The following is a 21,925-nucleotide window of genomic DNA, read 5'->3' on the forward strand; positions in this document are numbered from 1 at the left end:
CAACAGTATGACTCTTTCCATATGGATGAATAATTATTTGTCTCCATCAATCAAGTATATTAAGTGTCATTGAAGTTTAAACAAATAACACAACACATGATATAAACTTAACAGTTGGGGGTGAAAAAAACATTTGAGATTTTTTTTATGCAATATATTCCTCGACGCATAAACAAAGTAATTTTTTTACTCAAGCCCGTCAAGGCATTCTGAAGCCAAATGTGCTTCTTGCTGTCAGAAGCCATTGTCATACATCGTTCCTCCAACAGGAGAGCAAACAAAACAATATAATATTGTAAGCAAAATATCCGTCATCAGGTGCACGAGTGACTTTGGGAGTCACACAAATCATTTGATTACAATAATTGCCTCAAAAGTTTGCGCAATAAAATATCAATTTAGGGGTCCAGTCCAGCACCACATCATTTTGATCCAGACAGTTACTATTTTTTTCCTTTTAGTTATCTGATTGGTACGGACCACACAAAAAACACTTATTTCTAATATTAGTATCCATTTTTTTCTGATTTTTTTTAATGCACTGATCTGAACATCTCTTTATTATTAGACGTGCCATTGCGGTGAGCGTTCAATTATTATTTGTCAGTGAGTTTTTAAAGTGTCATTGCATATTCTAATGAGTTTTTGCGAATTTTGACTTCACCATTGCATGTATTTGATAGCAACGACCATATTTGCATGTTTGTCCATTGACATGAATAAAAAAAGAAGCAATTCGTGAGCTTTTTAAGTCTGCTACCCCCTTTCTCTTGTCTTGGCGCAGGAAGTCCCTCCGTTTGTCGGTTGCTGGGACGACGCGCGTGTAGGACTCCATTCCGAGCGCGCACAAACACTTGCCAGTGTACAATATTAGGCAAAAAAAAAAAAAATCCACTTGTACTCATGGCCCACGACGATATACGCGTGGAATGGATACGACAGCGAATTCGTGTTTGTTTCAATTTAGCTGATAGCAAATGTTTCGACGAGCTTCTGAGTAGGAGAGATGGGAAAGAGGAGGATGAACTTATTCGCTTTTTAAATGTCGTTTCTGCAGAAAACATTGCATCGTGCGTTCTGTTTATGAAAACTGTCCGAGAGGAGGCGATTGAAGTTAAAATTCCTCAAGGTGAGTTTCCTATTTATTAATCTGTCATTAAATGATTTTAATGTTCTCTTCTTTGCACCATTAACATCAGAAAAGAGCAGCTCCAGTGACTCTTTGGATCATGAGGGGCAATCAGAGATCCAAAGAGGAAAGAAGACTCCTGAACAACCACTCAGTCATGTGAGATGAAAAAAAAAATGAATATTTATTATTGGAGAATAAATAAGACAACTATTGTGTGTGGTTTTTTTTTGTTTGTTTGTTTTCAGACAATTCAACTAGTCTATCACACTGAGCTTCACATGGCAATAAACCGAGTTCCAGAGAGATTTGCCAAATCTCGCGTTTTATATTTCCTCAGGACCACAAAGAGTAAGAGCGGTTTCAAGATTGTTGTAATTCCAGTGGGAAAACCAGTGCATTATTAGTGTTTCATTTCAGGGGCCATTGTCGAACCATTTGACATCATTGAAGCCAATAAGCTGATGCCCAAGTTCTTGGAGACCGGTTTTCATCATGGACACAACCTGCAAACACTGCAGAAAAAACTTGTTCATGTAAGTGAGACTTACAATCACAGCAGTCAACAAGAAGACAACAGGGACGTTTGAAAAAAATCTACTAAAGGCAATTTACAATGAAGTTGTGTACATTTTTTAGATCTATATTCCATTAATGACTGCCCATCAATTGAAGAAAACTAAGGCTGGCTGTCAGACTGAAGCAGGTTCTTCTCATGAAGAGTTTTGTGGTGGTAAGGAGACTCCAACCAAGCAGCCAAGTGACCAAGCACCCGTTCGAAATGAGCTACTGAACAGCACACACAAATTCTTGACCTTGGTCAATTCAACTATTCAACAGCTTAAAACTCAAGGTTTGTATGCAACTTTATTAGGTTGTCCATGTCTCGTATGAATTCCCTCAGAGGGATCCTGATAGGATTTGTCATTTTGTCTCGCATAATTTCCATTTATGTAATTGCATCATCACACCATGTCAATGTTGAGTAACTTTTTCTGTTCCATTTTCATTGTAGATGACATTGCACTGAGTATCCCAGAGTTAGATCTGCAGCCAGATCTCAGTGTCCTGCTGACTAATTCAGCAGTAGTCGAGAAGTTGGAGCAGTGTGTGATGAACTGGCAGACCCAGCTTACTGTCGTTATTGAGGAGCAAGAAAAAAAGAAGCCTCTGACGCCGAGTCCGATGGCAGAAATCGTTTTTTGGCAAGAGCGTGTCTCCATCCTGAGTGCTCTGAGAATGAAGCTGAATCAACCTTTGGTAAAAAAGATTCTACTGGTGCTGACCAAAGCAAAAGCAGCTGTGATCCCCACTATGGAAGCGACAGAAGCGAAACTTGTGAAATACTGTCTGGAGGCAGATGAAAATGTCCGCTTCCTCCAAACACTGGAAAGACATTTCAAAGTGAGCTATATGTTTTATCCAAATTTGGTGAAATGTTCATATATTAAAAAAAAACAAAGCCAGCCAGATATTAATTGACAGGAGGAACGTTATAATTGTTCCACCACCCTCACCAAGTGTTTTATGTTGTAGAATCTGGCCACAGGAGCAAACTTTAGTGTGATTTTGGAGACCATCCCGTCTTTAATGAACAGCCTACAAATTGTGTGGTTAATCTCCAGCCACTATAACGAGAATAAACGCATGGTCCCCTTGATGGAGCGCATTGTTTGGCAACTGTCTGAGCGTGTGGCTCAAGTCATTGATATCCATGTACTCTTCAGGTATGTGGATTCTAATTATACATGAGGTCATTTCTTCATCACGAGAGTCTGATTGTTTCTCTTGGATAGAGAGGAAAGAAAGTTGGCAAAATCCAATGTGACTGATGCCAAGCGAGTTCTGGATTTGTGGAAATCGTCTTACTTTGAAGCGCGTGCTGAAATTGAAGAAGGAAGAACTGGGCAACGTTGGGAGTTTGATAGGAGAAAGCTCTTTGAGAAAACAGATTACATGGCTGCCATCTGCCAGGACTTGTACAACGTTTTGGAGGTCAGTGTTTTCATTCTTCCACACATTGTTACACTGTTAACTCAATGTTTAATGTTTGTCCTGGTGAATGCAGAATTTGGATGGGTATTTCAACATCTTCAGCCCAGAGTTAAAAAGTGTGACTTTGGACCCAAAACGTTTCGATGAGATGCTGACCAGAGTCGACAACCTCATCATTCCTTTTGAGGAAGCCACTTTTGATCCTTTCAATAGTTGTAAGATGAGCAGCTGGAAAATCATCATGCAAAACTTTAACAGTGGTCTTTATGTAAGTTTAGAATTCAAAGACGTTTTCATGATGTATATACCTTGGATTAATTTTGTTCTGTACCTTTGATTTTATGTTTGACCAGGACATTGAGAGGGAAGTCATTGCTTTCATTGACAAGTCCTTCAAATCACTGCGCTCTTCAACTGCTGCTTTTGGAATGCTTGTGAAATACAAAGACATTCGCTCTAGACCAGCCATCAATAAACATTTGATGAAAAAGACGAATGAACTTCTAGCTCAGTATTGCAAAGAGGTTTGTCTGAGATCACTGTCATTGCATACAGTATTTTTCCCAGTGAACGAGACAACCCCTTTCTTCAAGTCCTTAAAGCACATGATTGGGCTAACCTCCAAGCATCCTCCACCAATAGATCTTACCAGTGAGCCTGAAAATTCCTGTATTAAGCATATGTCACTTATATTTCCTACAGGTAGACAGTGTGAATGAACTATTTGAGGAAAATAAAAACAAACCAAAAATAAATAAGAATGAGCCCCCCGTGGCAGGCAGCATCAGATGGACACATACACTTTTTCACCATGTCAAAGATGGAATGCTTCCTCTCCTGACAATGCCGGATTTATTGGAGAGTGAAATGGGGAAATTGGCGAGTGATTCTACTTTTGCACAATTGTATTGACACGTATGGTAAGGCAGATTTTTAATTTATTCTAAACGTGACTCTTGGGATTTTTTTTTTTTTTTTCTCAGGCAAAAAATAAATACTTGGAAACGGCAAAAAAAATGAGAGAGTATGCTGGTAAGAAGTACAAGTCATGGGTATCTGACACTGAACGCAACTTGCCGTTGTTACTCAAGACACCCATTTTGGCCATCATTGTAAATGAAAGCCAAGACCAGAAAGATCTGGTATGTATCATTGTCACTGGATTACATCACAGTAAGTAAGTAATTTGAATATCTTTTTTTTTGTTGAAAATTTCTCATGAAGGTCATCCCAACCAAGTCTGAAATCAGTTCACAAAAGGACAGGCAATACCGTGTTAACTTTCCACCAGAGATCATGACAATAATTTCAGAGACAAAAAACTTGATTTTAATGTCCTTCTCTGTGCCTGAGGTTGCTCAAAATGTAACGCTGCAGGAGCTCAACTTTATCAGGTGGTCATAATTTCAGACTAGAGCAGATCACCAAAAAAAAAAAAAAAATGTTAACATTAACATGTTTTACATTGGATTTAGGTACAAGGATGATATTCACAAGCTTGTCAGCAGCTACAACTCGACAGTTGGTAGTCTGAGTGATGCAAAGATCGCCATGTTGTGTGAAATCATCAAAACGGTTGAAACACTTTTGTTATCAGGATGCAAAAGACTGAACTGGAATTCCTTGGGTAATGTTGCTAAAAAGTTGCCATAACGTCTTGTTCTGAAAAGAAATTTAATTGAAATGAGCATATGTTTGAATTTAGCAATTGCAGATTTCATCAATGAAGCCAATCAAGAGCTTTCAAAGTTTGAGTCAATTGTCAGTCAAATAGACAACAACGAGACTGATATTGAAGCCAAGCTGCAATCCATAATGATGGCAGACCTCCTGAAATTGCCTGCTCCAAATCAGACAGACCTTTTACCAAGTACATTTAACAAAAAAGATATTTTATTCATATCAAATGTCACGCACCAGACTAATAATGGTTTTATACTTTTTTTTTTTTCTTCCAGGTGTCAGGGAGTTTTGTGAATGCATTGATGGAGAGCAGCTCAAGACATTACATTTGTTGAAAAGCAAATACACTGAAATTGGACCTATCATCACAAAGGTGGAACATTTGATTATGGAAACAAACACTGGCAAGTGCAGCAGTATGTCAAATTACTATGCATACTGGGAACGCAAGGTGCACAATTCACTCATAAACATGATTCTCAGGTAATTAAGCAATAACAATTATTGAGCATCACACAAGGGCCATCTCGACAACAAGTATTCTGTTGATTGCCACATTCAGGAACATCAAAGCCTTCAACGCTGTGCTGATTGGAAGCGATTCTCTTTTCCGTATTGACGCCATCCTATCGGCCCCCAAGATTTTGTTGCAACCCAAGACAAACGAAATCTACCAGTTACTTATGTGCTGTATCAAAGATTGTGTCGAGAGCACCAAAGTAGGGTATTCCCTCTTCTTGGACTGTTCCAGATTTTAGGCTAGAGATGTGCAATTGGCATGTGAACTCTGTGTTTCAGGAATTTGTGCGTTGGATGAATGGAACCTGCATTGAGTGCCCGCCACAACATGTAGATGGTGATGACTTGGTGACTTTTAGTTTCTATGAAGAAGTGTGTCAACATCCTCAAATCAACGAAAGTGCCTTTGCCGTATCCCAGAACATTCAGCAGTTGCTGCTTTCTGTCGACCAGCACCTTCATCACTGGAAACAGTACCAGGTTCTATGGGAAAGGGACAAAGCCACAGTCTGTGAGAGGTTTGCTGCTAAAAACCCATCAAGTGCTATGTATGATCAAAGGCTGCAGTTCTATGCTCAAATTTGTGAAAAGGTGGTTGTGGAGCCTTTGTTTAAGAACGTACACATTGTCCAATTAAACCTGGAGCCACTGTGCCGGACGGTGCAGGAGATGGCTGAGTCCTGGATCAATTCACTGGGGAGTTTGCTCAACAAGTCAGCCAAGGAGGAACTTTTCAACTTAAAAGATCAACTCATGGTAAAATGCATTGTGAACAATTTTTTCCCTATCCATTTTCCTTTGGATAATTTGTGTTCCACAGCAACTTTCTGAGAAGCTGAAACAGAGTCCTGATACTTTTGAGAACTTGAAGAATGTCCTTAGGACTGTGTCAACCATTAGAGACATGTCTCTTAATGTGGAGTTGTGCATCACGGATATCCAGGAAAGATACAGAACGTTGACTCTGTACAAAGTGGAGGTACTGTAACTTAGGTTTTGTTTTGTTTTGTAATGAAAGAACATATTTGGTTCATATTTGACAAAATTATGGAGACTTTTTTTTATGGGTAGGTTGAAAAAGCTGAACTGGAACTTGTTGCAAATATGAAGAAGATTTGGAAGGACCTGTTTGCAAAATCCAGACAAGTGGATCTGAGTCTGACAGACATAAAAACATCATTCAAAGAGGTTAGAACATTGGAACGTAGCATAAACAATCATATCACATAAAAAAGCAAAAATAAAGTAGTACTGCTGCAGTTTTATATTTATATCACCTGTTTTTTTTTAAATGACAAAAATAAAGTAATTACAGTAGTACTGCGGCAGTTTTATATGTATCACCTGTTTTACATCCAGACTACTAAGAAGATGGCAGAAGACTTTCAAGACGAGTTGTCCATCTTTTCTGAAAGTTTTAACATGCATAGTCCTGGAGCTGTTGGGAATGACTTAGATAAAGGTATTTCATTTTTTGTTGTTGTATCATTTCATCATCATGAGTATCATTCGATGGCAATGCATTGAACCATCTGGATCTTTTCTTCTAGGACTTTTAATCATGGAATCCTATGAAGCAGAGCTGGCCAAGATGGTGGAAAGACGGCAGGAGCTAGCTAATGCTGAGAAACTGATGGACCTCTCCGTCCTCGCATATCCAGAGATTGTAAGCATCCAAAAAGACATGAATGGCTTGCGGCAGATTTATGATATCTACCGTGATCAAAAGGTCAGTTTTAAATTTCTCTTATAAAAATCACACTAAATACGAGGAGATCACATTTTCTGGACAATTCAAATCTGATTCCTGATGATGTTTCTCAGACTGCAAAGAAAAAGTGGTCACAGACCTTGTGGGTGGACCTAGATATCCACTTTCTTCAGCAAGGTATTGAATCCTTTGTCCAAGATTTGAGGAAGCTGCCCAAAGATGTGCGAGCCCTGCCTGCGGCTTGCTTTGTCGACAGCAGACTGAAGGAATTCACAGATTCGCTTCCTCTTTTGCTGGATCTGAAGAATGAAGCGCTCAGAGAAAGGTCAGTGTCCTTACTTGATCATAATAATTTTTTTTTTCACATAATAATGACACAATAGCAGTAGCATCCTTCTGTGACCAAACACACTAAAATAACTGGCCATGAAAGAGATTAATCAGGTTATAGTTCTGACCCTCTCTTCATTTGTGCGCCAAAAACATGCATATCATACAACACACAAAGAAAGAAAAAAATCACAAGTTTAAATATGTTTATACTCGGTTGCACCAGACACTGGAAGGAGTTGATGAAAAGGACTGGCACAAGCTTTGAGATAAACACAAGCAGCTTTACCCTGGAGAACATGTTTGCCATGGATCTTCATAAATATGCCGATGTCATTGATGATATTGTCACCTCAGCTGTAAAAGAGCTTGGTATTGAAAAGGTAAGCGCTTCTCTCAATAGATGGTCCTGGATTTGAGGTGGACGTTGACGCAAATATCGAAGAATTTCCGTGTGTGCTTCTAAGGGTGTGAAGGAGATGGTGGAGACCTGGGAAAAGATGAAATTCATTGTACAACCCTATAGTAAAGGCACCCAGCAACAGTCTTTTGTCTTGGGTGCAGTGGATGAGATCCTGTCGATTGTGGACAATGACGCCATGAATTTGCAGAGCATGGCCGGGAGCCGTTTTATTGGACCTTTCTTGAGCACCATTCAAAAATGGGAGAAGGACCTGTCTCTTATCAGCGAGACCATAGAGGTTACACAACATGAGTCAAGCCCCGTTCAACACTTGACCTGAATTTGAAAATACTCAATGACATTTTTTTTACACAGGTTTGGTTGCTGGTACAAAGGAAATGGATGTACTTGGAGAGCATATTCATAGGTGGTGATATTTCTTCACAGTTACCGCAGGAAGCCAAGAAATTTGACATCATTGACAAAAAGTTCAAAGATGTGAGTGTTGGTCAAATATTAATATAATTCATAGCCGAACAATGAATCATATAATATTATTTGCTGTGCAGATAATGAATGAAACACAGAGCAACCCAAACATAAAGCGCTGTTGCCTGGTCCCAAACCGGCTAACGGACCTGCAGACCCTCAGTGAGAATCTAGAGAGGTGTCAGAAGAGTCTCAACGACTACCTAGATTCTAAACGGGACGCATTCCCACGCTTCTTCTTCATCTCTGACGATGAACTGCTCAGTATTTTGGGGAGTAGTAACCATGAATGTGTGCAGGAACATATGATCAAGGTAACAGTGGACAGGCACCGTCCTTCAAAGTAACCGGTACAGAATGAAAAATGTTCCCACCTTTCCTCTCCCTTCTTCCGCAAGATGTACGATAACATCGCATCTCTCCGGTTTGACTCGGAAAGCAGCGGGGAAATATCAGCAGGAGCTATGGTGTCCGCCGAGGGTGAGGTGATGGACTTTCAAAAGGCCGTCCCAGTCAAAGGAAGGGTGGAGGAGTGGATGACAGGAGTCCTACACGAGATGAGGAGAACGAATCGATTCATCACGAAGGAAGCGATCTTCCGCTACTGTGAGGACAGAGGCAGGTGTGTGTGCAAGCGTGTTTATAACCCCGACTGCCAGTAAAACCTTTCCCACCCACCACGAGTCTGCTTGTCCCTCAGGGTGGACTGGATGTTGCTGTTCCAGGGCATGGTGGTGCTGGCTACAAATCAAGTGTGGTGGACGTGGGAGGTGGAGGATGTTTTTAACAACTTGAAAAAGGGAGACAAATACGCTCTAAAGAACTATGCGACAAAAATGCACCAGCAGATTGACGAGCTGGTGACACGTTCGACACAGCCTTTGAAGAAAAATGACAGAAAGAAGATCAACACCGTCCTTATTATCGATGTCCACGCGAGAGACATTGTAGACAACTTTGTCTTGAACAGGTGAGGCTCCTGCTAAAACACCGATCGTTCCCTTGCGTGCAAAGACCAACTTGAGTGTCGCGGTCCTCTCTGCAGTATTACAGATGCTAAGGAGTTTGAGTGGGAAAGTCAATTGAGATTCTATTGGGTCCAGGAAGAGGACAATCTTCTCGTGCGTCAGTGCAGTGCGACTTTCAGCTACGGCTACGAATACATGGGGTTGAATGGTCGGTTGGTTATAACTCCTCTGACAGACCGGATCTACCTCACCATCACACAGGTTTGGGAAGACCTAACACACATGAAAACACACAGTTGTTGACTTGTTGACATTGGTGTGAAGGCTCTCTCCATGTTCCTGGGTGGAGCTCCTGCCGGACCAGCCGGCACCGGGAAGACAGAGTCCACCAAAGATCTTGCCAAAGCTTTGGGCCTGCTCTGTGTGGTTACCAACTGTGGTGAAGGCATGGACTACATGGTAGCCAATCAGAAGCAGCGACTGCATTGTCTTCACAGATCACTTTGACATTTGTGTGTGTTTTCCTGAACCATGACCTTCCTTGTGCAGGCTGTGGGGAAGATCCTCTCTGGCCTGGCCCAATGTGGAGCTTGGGGCTGCTTTGATGAATTCAACCGTATCGATGCCTCAGTCCTTTCCGTTATCTCTTCCCAAATCCAAACCATCCGCAATGCTCTCATTTTGTACCTTAAAATATTCAATGTAAGTCTTTGAAATGCTATGAATTGTTGCGTCGTCGAACCGTAGCTAACCACCACCGTATCCTTTTGAAAATCAGTTTGAAGGTCACGAGATTACCCTGGATAGCCGAATCGGGATCTTCATCACCATGAACCCAGGCTATGCGGGGCGCACAGAGCTGCCCGAATCAGTCAAAGCGCTCTTCAGGCCTGTGGTGGTGATCGTGCCCGACTTGCAACAGATTTGTGAGATCATGCTGTTTTCTGAGGGATTCCTGATGGCCAAGGCGAGCATTTGAGCCACAATTGATATTTGCATTCAGACAACACTCCAAAACGCTGACAAACACATTTGCTCCTGAAAACATCTCTCCACTGTGGTTTCATTCAGGTCCTTGCAAAGAAGATGACAGTGCTGTACAAGTTGGCTCGTGAGCAGCTGTCCAAGCAGTCTCATTATGACTTTGGCCTGCGAGCTTTGAAATCTGTCCTTGTCATGGCAGGAGAACTGAAGAGAGGCTCTCCAGACATCACTGAGGTACAATCATCATCGTATTATGACAAATTTGATTCCTGCACGGCAACGACCTCCAGAGAATTTGGTGAAATGTTTTTAATGCTGTTTTCCTTGAAGCCATTGTTTTTTTACATTTTATGCGGTGACACCTTTTTGAAGAGGTTCCTTCCTTGCTCTGCAGGATGTGGTATTGATGCGAGCCCTGAGGGATATGAATCTTCCAAAGTTTATATTTGAGGATGTGCCTCTGTTCCTTGGGCTGATCGCAGACCTGTTTCCAGGGCTGGAATGCCCTCGTGTTCGCTATCCCAACTTCAATGATGCTGTAGAAGGAAACCTGGAAGACAACAAATATGTCTTGCTGCCTATTCAGGTTCGTAGTGTCTAATTATTTCAGTCCCGGGTTTCCACTGTGTCCAACAATTAATTCCAGTTTGAGTCTTGGGAAACCCTTCATGGTGTCTGTGCTTTCAGGTGGATAAAGTGGTGCAAATGTACGAAACAATGATGACACGACACACAACTATGATAGTGGGCCCAACGGGGGGAGGCAAATCAGTTGTAATCAGCACATTATGTCAAGCCCAAACCAAGTCAGTGTTATTTCCGACAAACTCATTTGAAAGTGCTGTCATGTACTGCCTATGTATTGTATGTGACGTTGTCATCCGATCTCATCACCAGATTGGGATTTCACACCAAATTATACCCGCTGAACCCCAAAGCTGTGAGTGTCATTGAACTTTATGGTATTCTGGATCCAGACACTCGGGACTGGACGGATGGGGTCTTATCCAACATCTTCCGTGAGATCAACAAGCCGACCGACAAACAAGAGAGGAGGTAAGGCCAACACTAACTTTCTTCCCCTATAAGTGTTGATATAAATTCAATTGCAATTTATCACACAATTACTCACAGATATATTCTATTTGATGGGGATGTGGATGCTCTTTGGGTTGAGAACATGAATTCGGTAATGGACGACAACAAGCTTCTCACTCTGGCTAACGGAGAACGAATTCGTCTACAAGGTCACTGTGCCATGCTGTTTGAGGTTTGTATGTAATTGACTGCAAACACGCATTTATGATCCACATGTGAATAACGTACATTGATTCCAGGTTGGAGATCTGCAGTATGCTTCCCCTGCTACCGTCTCACGCTGTGGAATGGTTTATGTGGACCCCAAAAATCTGCGCTACACCCCATATTGGCAGAAGTGGTTGACAAACAGACCCGTCAAAGTAGACCACCCTCATTTTTTGGAAATGTACTATTCACACGAGTCATTTCTTTACCTTTAGTGTGTGTGTGTTTTAGCAACAAGAAGATCTTGATAAGCTTTTTGAAAAGTACGTGCACGTCTTAATTGACATGATTGTGGAAGGTATCGTGGATGGGAAACAAGGACCGAAACTGAAGACTGTTGTCCCGCAGACTGACCTAAATATGGTTTGTGTGACTTGTTCTCTTGAAACCTGGGTTGGCTGATTTTTGCAAGAAAGGTAGCATCATCTGTGATCCAGTCAGGTGACGGCGATTTATATTATGTCGGTGATCTTTTCAGGTATCGCAGCTATGCATGACACTTGATGCCCTACTTGAAACCGAGAACTTGAGTTTTGACGTGTTAGAGTGTTACTACTTGGAAGCTCTGTACTGCTCTCTTGGGGCAACATTGGTGGATGACGGAAGAGAGAAATTTGATGACTTAATCAAAAGGACGGCTTGCTTAACTACTGTGAGTGATGAAAAAACATTGGCTGGACCTGGTGAGATTCCAGGTAAGAGATACATTTGGAAGATGCACGGAATCAAAGCCATTGTCAATGTTGATGATGATTAATCTTTTCTATTTTTTATTCAGGGTACCTGCCCACTCTCTTTGATTTTCATTTTGATGGAACACAACAGAAGTGGCTTCCCTGGAGTTGTCTCGTCTCAAAATACATTCATAATCATGACATGAAATTTGTTGATATTTTGGGTAAGATCATTATGTAAAATTTACTGTGAATGATTTTAACCAACCCAACTTCTTCCTGCTCAAATGTTTGGCCTTTGCCTCAGTCCCAACGGTGGACACCACAAAAATGACCTGGATCCTGGAGCAGATGGTGAAGATAAAGAGATCTGTTCTTTTGGTTGGCAACCCGGGAACTTCTAAAACAGCCACCATTCAAAACTTTCTGAAGAACCAAAACGAAGAAAAAAATGTGAGTTCACCATGGCAGTCATTGCAACATTTATGACTGCCCCAGCTAATTTGCATAATATTTCCCAACAGATTACTTTGACCATCAACCTTTCGTCCAGGACAACATCAATGGACCTCCAGAAAAACTTTGAGGCCAATATCGAGAAAAGGACCAAAGATGTATACGGTCCTCCAGTTGGCAAAAGATTGTTAGTCTTTATAGATGACATGAATATGCCAAAGGTATCTACTTTGTAGGCTCTACTTTAAGATAACGGTTTGAAGTGAATGTCCGTTATTTTGCCATCTTCATTCTTCCTGTTCAGGTGGATAGCTATGGCACACAGCAGCCAATTGCACTGCTGAAGCTCTTATTGGACAGAGGAGGCATCTATGACCGAGGGAAGGAGCTCACCTACAAAACCCTCAAGGACCTGGGCTTCGTCGCAGCCATGGGGATAGCGGGAGGTGGGAGGAACGAGGTGGACACTCGCTTCGTTTCACTCTTCAGCGTCTTCAGCATCCCTTTCCCTGCTATGGAGTCTCTTCACCTGATCTATGCCTCCATTATTAAAGGCCACACCAAAGTGAGTCATAGCTGGTCTTAATGCACCTCATGCATGCCATGTCTCATTAATTTGGTTGGATATTTTAGAACTTTGACAATGCAGTACAGAACGTTTGTGATAAAATCACCGTCTGCACCCTGGAGCTGTACAACGACCTCGTCAAAGGCCTTCCACCGACTCCAGCAAAGTTTCACTACATCTTTAACCTGCGAGACCTATCGAGGGTCTACAATGGCCTGACCCTCACTCAGCCTGACAGGTATGATCAAGTCAATTAATGATCTTGATATTCCGTTGTGCTTTGTATTTCTGTACTTGATATTTGTTTGACTTCATTTCACCATCACAGATTTTCAACGGTCTCTATATTTGTACGGGTTTGGCGAAACGAGTGTCTGAGAATTTTCCATGATAGACTCATTGATGAAAAAGACAAACAAATGGTATGGACTCAGGTTTTCTGTTTACTATCATAATCTTGCTTAAAAGATTTGATGACACCAGTGGATCCCCTTCCTCCCCAGGTTCAGGCTCTTATAAAGAACTTAGTTGAGGTGCATTTCAAGGCCAACATGGATGATGTTATGAGAGACCCAATTCTTTTTGGAGACTACAGGGCAGCGCTTAGTAATACAGAATCAAGAGTATATGAGGACTTGCTGGATTATGAAGCTTGTAAAGCTCTATTTCAGGTATAATGATGTTGTTATCAGTGAAATGTTGTTTTATGGTTTGAAATTGGACCGGTCAAAAAGACCAATGTTGTATTCTGCAGGAGATTCTAGAGGAATACAATGATAGAATCTCAAGGATGAATCTGGTGCTGTTCTATGACGCCCTGGATCATCTGACTCGGGTGCATCGCATCATCCGTATCGATCGAGGTCATGCTCTGCTAGTGGGTGTGGGAGGATCGGGCAAGCAGTCCATCACCAAGCTTGCAGCCTTTGCTGCTGAATGCGAGGTTGTAAAAATATATGATTTGTCTCAAGTAAAATTGTCATGATGCGTGGGGATTTGAATGATGTGATCAATTTGAATTCCCCAGGTGTTCGAAATCACGCTCAGCAGAGGATATTCCGAGTCAAACTTTCATGAAGAATTGAAAACATTGTATCTGAAACTTGGCATTGAAAATAAGAAGACCGTGTTTCTCTTCACTGATGCTCATGTTGTTGAGGAAAGTTTTTTGGAGCTCATTAACAACATGCTTACGTCAGGTTGGACATACTGTAACTCTTAATCTTTTATATTTAATGATTTAGTTATTTGATGAAACAAGTTTACTTCTGGTAGGTATTGTTCCTGCATTGTTTCCCGATGATGAGAAAGAAGCGATTCTCAACCAGCTTCGCGAAGAAGCCCTCATGAATGGATCCGGTCCTTCTAAAGACAGTGTGTGGCAGTATTTTGTCAATAAAAGTGCCAGCAACCTACACATCGTTTTAGGCATGTCTCCTGTGGGAGATACCCTGAGAACACGCTGCAGAAACTTTCCAGGTGAAACTGAAAAATGTTTTGTTATTAATGTCATTGATAATTATATTTTTCTTTTTTTTTTTTTTCAGGACTGATGAACAACACTGTGATAGACTGGATCTTACCATGGCCTTCCCAGGCATTGCGTGCTGTAGCTGAGTTTTTCCTAGGTTTGTAATGAACATATTTTTGGAATCTGTTTGTCTCAGAAACAAAACGTGCTTAAATTGAGCTCCTGGCTCAATTAGATGTCCTTAGTTTTTATGCCATTCAGTTTTATCTCATTCCAACGACTGACATGATTTACAACCATAATCTGTTTCAGGCGTTAATCATGAGGTTTGTGCTGGTTTTGTTAATCGGCCAATTAGTCAATACAAATGAAACATCAAACAAAACTTCCACAGCTTGTGATGTGGCGTGTGCGTGAATATAATATTGCAACTGGAATGTTGTGCTTTTTTCGTACAGGTGAAAGTGAAATGATCCCAAAGGAACACACTCAAGCTGTTATCGAGCATGTCTGCATGGTTCATAAATCGGTTGGCGACTACAGCATTCTGTTCCTGCAAAAACTTCGACGTTCTAACTATGTCACCCCGAAGAACTACTTGGACTTCATAGGCACATATGCTAGCCTGCTGCAGGAGAAGGATCAGTATATTCTCGGTATGAGGATAGGAAATAATGGAATGGTTAAATTTGCAGTGGCAATGTGACAATCATTGATGTGTTGGATCCAGCGCAGTGCAAACGTCTCGAAGGAGGCTTGGATAAGCTGAAGGAAGCCAGCGTGCAACTGGATGAGCTGAACATCAAACTGGCAGAGCAGAAGGTGGTTCTCGCGGAAAAGTCGACAGCCTGTGAGACCATGCTGATAGAGATTGCCTCCAACACCACTGTGGGTCAGTGAAAAGCTGCAAAGCTTCACTGATATTGTCCTGGCTAGGAAAAAAAACCATAACGTACTGCTACCGTACCGCTGGTAAATGCTGGTAAACATTCCCTTTTAGCCGAGGAGAAAAAGACACTGGCCGAAGAGAAAGCCACAGAGATTGAAGAGCAAAACAAAGTGATTGCTGTCGAAAAGTTAGAAGCAGAAACATCGCTGGCTGAAGCTCTGCCGGCATTAGAAGCCGCTCGCATTGCCTTGCAAGACCTCGATAAATCTGACGTCACTGAGATCAGGTAAAGCCTGGCAGGATGACTTATCCAACGAAATTGGTCTAGTGTACATTCATTTTATTGGATGAAGTTGATTGGCGTGTCCATCCTGCCATTGGCTCCTTCCTTGGTTTAGATCCTTTGCAAAGCCGCCCAAGCAGGTCCAGGTGGTGTGTGAGTGCATCCTGGTGCTGTGTAAGAAAAAGGAAATTAGCTGGCAAGCCGCCAAGGCGATGATGTCAGATCCCGGCTTTCTGCGTTCACTGATGGAGATGGACTGCGATGCAATCGGTCCCAACCAGGTCAAGACTGTCAGAGGTAGGTCAACTTCCTGATCAATTAGGAGGCAATAAGAAATTAAATTGGTCAGAGTCGAATTTGCATTGCTCACCGAGCGGTCTGCTACAATGACTTTCTCGTGCGCTTTGCTTCATAGGCTTCTTGAAGGCCCTCGGGACCAGCCTCGAAGAAATGCAGGGCATCAGCAAAGCAGGTTCAGGAATGTACAAATTTGTGGAGGCTGTCGTCGGTTACTGCGAAGTCGCCCGAGAGATCAAACCGAAAAGAGACAAAGTAACGTAAAACCAGGTCAGCGACTCGTATTTACAGAGTGAACAGTAACGTGACTCGTATTTTGCAGGTGGCCCGTCTCGAAAGAAATTTCTTTCAGAGTAAGAAAGAGTTGGAGACCATTCAAAGTGAGCTCACTGATATCCAGAGAGAGTTGAAGGCTCTCGGCGACAAATATCAAACCGCCATTGCGGAGAAACAGAAACTGCAAGAGGAGGCCGAACTCATGGAGAGAAGACTGATAGCTGCCGACAAACTCATCTCGGGCTTGAGCTCTGAGAATGTGAGGTGAGATGGCCGCGGAAGTGCTGAACAGCGCTCCGAAAGAGATGCCAAATTGTTATTTATTCTTTTTCCTGCTTTCCGTTTTTAGGTGGACACAAGATTTAGAGGGGTTGAAGCAGCGGCGCGTGCGTCTCCTCGGAGACTGCCTCCTCTCGGCTGGCTTCCTGAGCTACGAGGGAGCCTTCAGCTGGGACTTCAGGAATGTGATGGTGTATGAAACCTGGGTTAATGACGTCAAGGAGAGAGGCATCCCCATGAGCGAACCTTTTAAAGTGGACAACTTACTCACGGACGAGGTGGAGATCAGCAGGTCGGAAGGCACCGACGCGCACGCCGAGAACGACCCGCCGTTGTCTTCGTTTTGGCTCAATGTCGGGAATTTACAGGTGGGGATCGGAGGGCTTGCCCCCGGACGAACTGTCGGTGCAGAATGGAATCCTCACGACGAGAGGCAGCCGATTCCCCATGTGCATCGACCCGCAACAGCAAGCCCTCAACTGGATTAAGAAGAAGGAGGCGAGCAATAACCTCAAGGTAGAAAACATTCTCTTATTGTTTCCTGCGCTGCATTGTCACCATTTTCAGAATAGGTCCTTTGAACAAAATCCGAGCATTCCCCCAAACGGCGACCTCCTTTTGTTCACAGATCTCGTCCTTCAACGATCCAGACTTCCTAAAACATCTGGAGATGGCCATCAAATATGGATTCCCGTTCCTATTCCAAGACGTGGATGAGTACATTGACCCTGTGATTGACAATGTCCTTGAGAGGAACCTGAAAGGAGCGGAGGGCAGGCAGGTGGTCATGCTGGGTGACAAAGAGGTGGACTATGATCCCAACTTCAGACTTTACCTCAACACCAAGCTGGGAAATCCCAAATTTTCTCCGTCTGTCTTTGGAAAAGCCATGGTTATCAATTATACCGGTAAGAGCGCTTGGTTTGACAGCCTCCCTTTTGGTGCGCATTCTGGCCCAGGCTGAAACTTGAATTGACCTGCAGTGACCCTGAAGGGCCTGGAGGACCAGTTGCTCAGTGTGATCATGGGCTTCGAGAAGAAGGAGCTGGAAGAGCAGCGTGAGTTTCTGATCCAAGAGACGAGCGACAACAAGAAGCTGCTGAAGAACCTGGGTGACACCCTGCTCAGGGAGCTGGCCACGTCCACGGGAAACATGTTGGACAACACGGAGCTGGTCTACACCTTGGAGGAAACCAAGTCCAAATCCAGCGAGGTCAGTTTGCCCAGAGAAAGACGCATTGATAGTTAGCCGTCGTGTTTGACTTTCCCACCGTGTGATGGTTAGGTATTTGAGAAACTCAAGCTGGCTGTGACAACATCGGTGGACATCGATGTGCTCCGAAACGGCTACCGACCGGCTGCCAAGCGCGGGGCCATTTTGTTCTTTGCTTTGACGGAAATGGCTCTTGTAAACAGCATGTACCAGTATTCTCTGGCCTCGTATCTGGAAGTGTTTGACTTTTCCCTGCGTAAGTCGGCACCGAATGCAGCGCTGCCAAAAAGACTGAAAAACATCAGGAACAGTCTGACCTATAACGTTTATAATTACGGCTGCACAGGTGAGGCCCATCTTCCAAACTTATGACTTTCTTTTCCAGCCTCACAGTATAATCGGGGATGCTTCTGTTTGTTCACAGGTCTGTTTGAGAAACACAAGCTTCTTTTCTCGTTCAACATGACCATCAAGATTGAGCAGGCGGAAGATCGAGTGCCCCAGGAGGAACTGGAGTTCTTCATCAAAGGTGACCGACTTGACGAAACTCCTCGCAGGTTGTGAGCATTTGTACTCACGGCAGACCGTCTTTGTCTCGTGCAAAGGTAATCTGTCGCTGGAAAAGACCTCACGCCAAAAGACTTGTAACTGGCTTCCCGATTCTTCCTGGGAAGATATCGTGAAACTTTCGGAGCTTTTTCCTAGCCAGTTTGCGTCTTTGCCGGACGATGTTTGTCGAAATTCATCCGAGTGGCAATCGGTAAGTGGCGCTCCTTCTACCGTGCGTGACATTTAATGGCAAACTTTTCTTTCCCTCATCGGCCGTCCGACTGCTCTCGTGTGTCTTTGCAGTGGTATGACCTGGATGCACCAGAACAGGCTCCCATGCCAATGAAATATGGCGAGAAGCTGACAGACTTTCAGAAGCTGCTCCTGCTACGCTGTTTCCGGGTCGACAGAGTCTACAGAGCCATCACCGACTACGTCACCATCACCATGGGCGAGAGGTCTTTCTTTTAGTTTCAGTGTATTGAATGGCATAAATCGGGCGAACGTGCCTAGAGATAACGTTTAATATCTTTCCTGCCAGATATGTTCAACCTCCGGTGATCAGTTTTGACGTTATTTATGAGCAGAGCACTCCGTTTTCCCCCATCGTCTTCATCCTGAGCCCTGGCTCTGACCCCGGAGCTGACCTCATGAAACTCGCTGACAGGACTGGCTTTGGGAACAAGTTCAAGTTCCTTGCTATGGGCCAAGGCCAGGAGAAGGTACCATTGATTTTTTTTTTTCACTCTAAAAGGGCATTATCATGCTGCATATGAAATGGCTGAGCGATAGAATGTCCATCTCACAAGTGCAAAACATTATGGCATTTTATGGTTGGACCTCTTTTCTTTCCCCCAATCCCAGACAATATTTTCCAAGACATTTGACCTTCAGCTGGTCCTGATACTGTGTAAGAAAAGAATGTGAAACTTGATGTTCTTTTTCGCCCACTTCTTAAGGTCGCGCTACACCTTCTGGAACTGGCAGCGGCTCGTGGTCAGTGGTTGATGTTACAGAACTGTCACCTGCTGGTTAAATGGCTGAAAGATTTGGAGAAGTGCATCGAGAGGGTCACCAAGCCTCACCCCAACTTTCGCCTTTGGTTGACCACCAACCCCATTAATGATTTCCCCATTGGCATTCTTCAAAAGTCTCTCAAGGTGGAATGACCAGCTCTCGTTACATTTAGCAACGGGGCCGTGTGAAACATAAGTGTTTCTTTCCTCCTTGAACAACGTCTTGCCCCGCAGGTTGTGACCGAGGCTCCGAACGGTCTCAAGCTCAACATGAGAGCCACCTACTCTAAAATCACCCATCAGACAATGACGGATTGCCCGCACACGGCCTTCCGCAGCCTGGTCTACGTGCTGTCTTTCTTCCATGCCGTGGTGCAAGAGAGGCGCAAGTACGGCAAAATTGGATGGAATGTCCCCTACGACTTTAGCGAATCAGACTTCTTGGTAAGTGGCCCTAGTGACTGTCTGGACCGACCCGGACCGGCTTGCGTGACCTCGGTGTTGCGACTGTTCTCGACAGGTGTGTTTGGAGATCTTGAACACCTACCTGACCAAAGCTCACAACCAGAAAGAGAGCAATATTCCCTGGGGAAGCATTAAGTATCTCATAGGCGAGGTTAGTTTACCAGATTAGAGCACGTCATACAAAAGTGCTGCAAATGAATTATGTTCACATTTTTGCAGGTGATGTACGGTGGACGAGTCATTGACAGTTTTGACCGCCGGATCCTGAATGTCTACATGGATGAGTACTTTGGAGACTTCCTCTTTTATGACTTTTGCCGCTTTCACTTCTTCAAAAACACTGATGTCGACTACAAGGTTCCGGCACATGGACCCAAGACAGTATATGTTGGTCAGCTACTGTTTGCATTGTTTTTGATTTCCTTACTTTTACTAGTTCAGCTGTCAACATTCATTGTCACTGGCTGGTTACAGACGAGATTGAATCTCTACCACTGGCAAACACCCCCGAGGTGATGGGTCTTCATTCCAACGCGGAGATCGGCTACTACACACAATCAGCGAAAGACATGTGGTTGCATCTCATCGACCTGCAACCGCAGACGGGTACCATGTGGCACTTGTCCTCCCTTTCCCTCACTTGTGTTCTCTGTGGAGCTTTGTCACTTCACAACCGCTCTCCGCTGCTTCAGGCGAGTCTGGTGGAAGCATCAGCCGGGACGAGTACATCACTCAGGTGGCCCAGGACATCCAGAACAAGTTGCCTGCAGTATTTGACCTGGATGTTATCCGCAAGAAATTTGGCACTGAGATCTCTCCTACATCGGTGGTGCTGCTTCAAGAACTCGAGCGCTTCAACAAGCTGATTGTTCGCATGAAGCGTTCTCTGGCTGAGTTGCAGAGGGTGAGAGATCGGGAGACACTCGTGACGTTTCATGTCTCTCCCAGTCTTGCCTCGATTCCGATTGTGCGGCCTGTGTAGGCTTTGGCCGGTGAGGTGGGCATGAGCAGTGAGCTGGATGAAGTCGCCCGGGCCCTTTTTAACGGTCAGATCCCTGCTATTTGGAAGAAGTTGGCACCTGACACACTCAAGTCGCTGGGCAACTGGATGATTCATTTCAAGAGGCGATTTGAGCAGTATAAGTCATGGGTGAGGAAAGTCGTGCATGACATCATGTGCATTTGTGCGACAGATTTATTTGTATTTGTATTTTTTCAATCCAAAGGTGGATTCAACAGAGCCAAAGGTCATGTGGTTATCAGGACTCCACATCCCAGAATCCTACCTGACTGCCTTAGTTCAAGCTGCATGCAGAGCAAATGGTTGGCCTCTGGATCTTTCCACACTATACACTGAGGTGACCCGCCATCGTGAAGAGGACGAAGTCAGAGACAGACCTGCACAGGGTAATGAACTGATCCCAATTTGATCAGATGTCACTTGAGACTGATTCATAAGAGTTTTTTTCTTGCAGGTTGCTTTGTGTCTGGTTTATACCTTGAAGGAGGAGGCTGGGACATGGAAATGGGCTGCCTGGTGAAGAGTAAACCAAAAGTTCTCGTGGTTCAGCTGCCTATTCTCAGAGTCATCCCCATAGAGACCCAACGTCTCAGGTTGCAGGTGTGGATCACAATCCATGATGTGTGCTTTTTTTTCTCCCACCTAAAGTTTGCACCAATGTTTTCTTCACAGAATACATTGCGGACACCAGTGTACACGACATCGTTTCGGAGGAATGCAATGGGTGTTGGTTTGGTTTTTGAGGCTGATTTGTTCACCACGGAGCACCTCTCCCACTGGGTGCTCCAAGGTGTCTGTTTATCCCTCAATACTGACTAAAAATAATATTTACCATTTACCTCATCATCATCATCTCAAACCAGGCTTGTTGACATGAAAGACTGACTTCATTGGCTACATTGTTTGGTACATCTGAACAAAATAATGGGATCAAATGGTAAATAAAAGCATT

General features: G+C 43.5%; 1 protein-coding gene across 2 annotated transcripts; it reads left to right on the top strand.

Moving 5' to 3' along the window:
• Window positions 1–903: 903 nt before the first annotated feature.
• LOC147058010 (dynein axonemal heavy chain 10-like) lies at window positions 904–21,863 on the top strand. Of its 2 annotated transcripts, none has more exons than XM_085909866.1 (77): window positions 904–1,129; window positions 1,200–1,288; window positions 1,378–1,480; window positions 1,550–1,665; window positions 1,769–1,982; window positions 2,145–2,533; window positions 2,666–2,856; window positions 2,926–3,124; window positions 3,198–3,392; window positions 3,478–3,648; window positions 3,827–4,003; window positions 4,108–4,266; window positions 4,349–4,518; window positions 4,600–4,751; window positions 4,830–4,994; window positions 5,083–5,290; window positions 5,370–5,526; window positions 5,606–6,082; window positions 6,147–6,305; window positions 6,398–6,514; window positions 6,686–6,788; window positions 6,877–7,055; window positions 7,151–7,362; window positions 7,594–7,750; window positions 7,835–8,068; window positions 8,146–8,268; window positions 8,340–8,573; window positions 8,658–8,881; window positions 8,960–9,229; window positions 9,305–9,488; window positions 9,552–9,686; window positions 9,777–9,929; window positions 10,006–10,194; window positions 10,299–10,445; window positions 10,606–10,797; window positions 10,899–11,017; window positions 11,109–11,267; window positions 11,346–11,481; window positions 11,549–11,671; window positions 11,748–11,879; window positions 11,995–12,211; window positions 12,295–12,414; window positions 12,498–12,643; window positions 12,715–12,867; window positions 12,951–13,211; window positions 13,280–13,452; window positions 13,543–13,636; window positions 13,718–13,885; window positions 13,969–14,157; window positions 14,242–14,413; window positions 14,490–14,693; window positions 14,762–14,842; window positions 15,144–15,341; window positions 15,416–15,577; window positions 15,686–15,860; window positions 15,973–16,154; window positions 16,273–16,409; window positions 16,477–16,694; window positions 16,780–17,001; window positions 17,078–17,225; window positions 17,338–17,617; window positions 17,693–17,922; window positions 17,995–18,268; window positions 18,347–18,451; window positions 18,528–18,682; window positions 18,775–18,929; window positions 19,013–19,193; window positions 19,431–19,631; window positions 19,722–19,931; window positions 20,008–20,103; window positions 20,172–20,343; window positions 20,427–20,558; window positions 20,645–20,856; window positions 20,935–21,102; window positions 21,179–21,359; window positions 21,428–21,573; window positions 21,646–21,863. In XM_085909866.1, exons 1-77 carry the CDS (start codon window positions 904–906, stop codon window positions 21,790–21,792), a joined length of 13,704 nt encoding a protein of 4,567 aa, XP_085765992.1. In that variant the 3' UTR covers window positions 21,793–21,863. The 2 variants fall into 2 exon arrangements, with proteins under 2 accessions (XP_085765992.1, XP_085765993.1); XM_085909867.1 differs by having other exon boundaries at window positions 4,385–4,518.
• The last annotated feature ends 62 nt before the right edge of the window (window positions 21,864–21,925 follow it).

This window comes from Syngnathus leptorhynchus, chromosome 4 (assembly GCF_054491065.1).
Source record: "Syngnathus leptorhynchus isolate UIUO chromosome 4, UIUO_Slep, whole genome shotgun sequence".
In the NCBI taxonomy this organism is placed as follows: domain Eukaryota; kingdom Metazoa; phylum Chordata; class Actinopteri; order Syngnathiformes; family Syngnathidae; genus Syngnathus; species Syngnathus leptorhynchus.

Coding starts and splice junctions, on each gene's coding strand:
- LOC147058010 (XM_085909866.1), top strand. CDS start 904: ATGGCCCACGACGATATACGCGTGGAATGGATACGACAGCGAATTCGT. Junction 12,868..12,950: donor ATGACATGAATATGCCAAAG/GTATCTACTTTG, acceptor CTTCCTGTTCAG/GTGGATAGCTATGGCACACA. Junction 17,002..17,077: donor GACGAGGTGGAGATCAGCAG/GTCGGAAGGCAC, acceptor GGGAATTTACAG/GTGGGGATCGGAGGGCTTGC.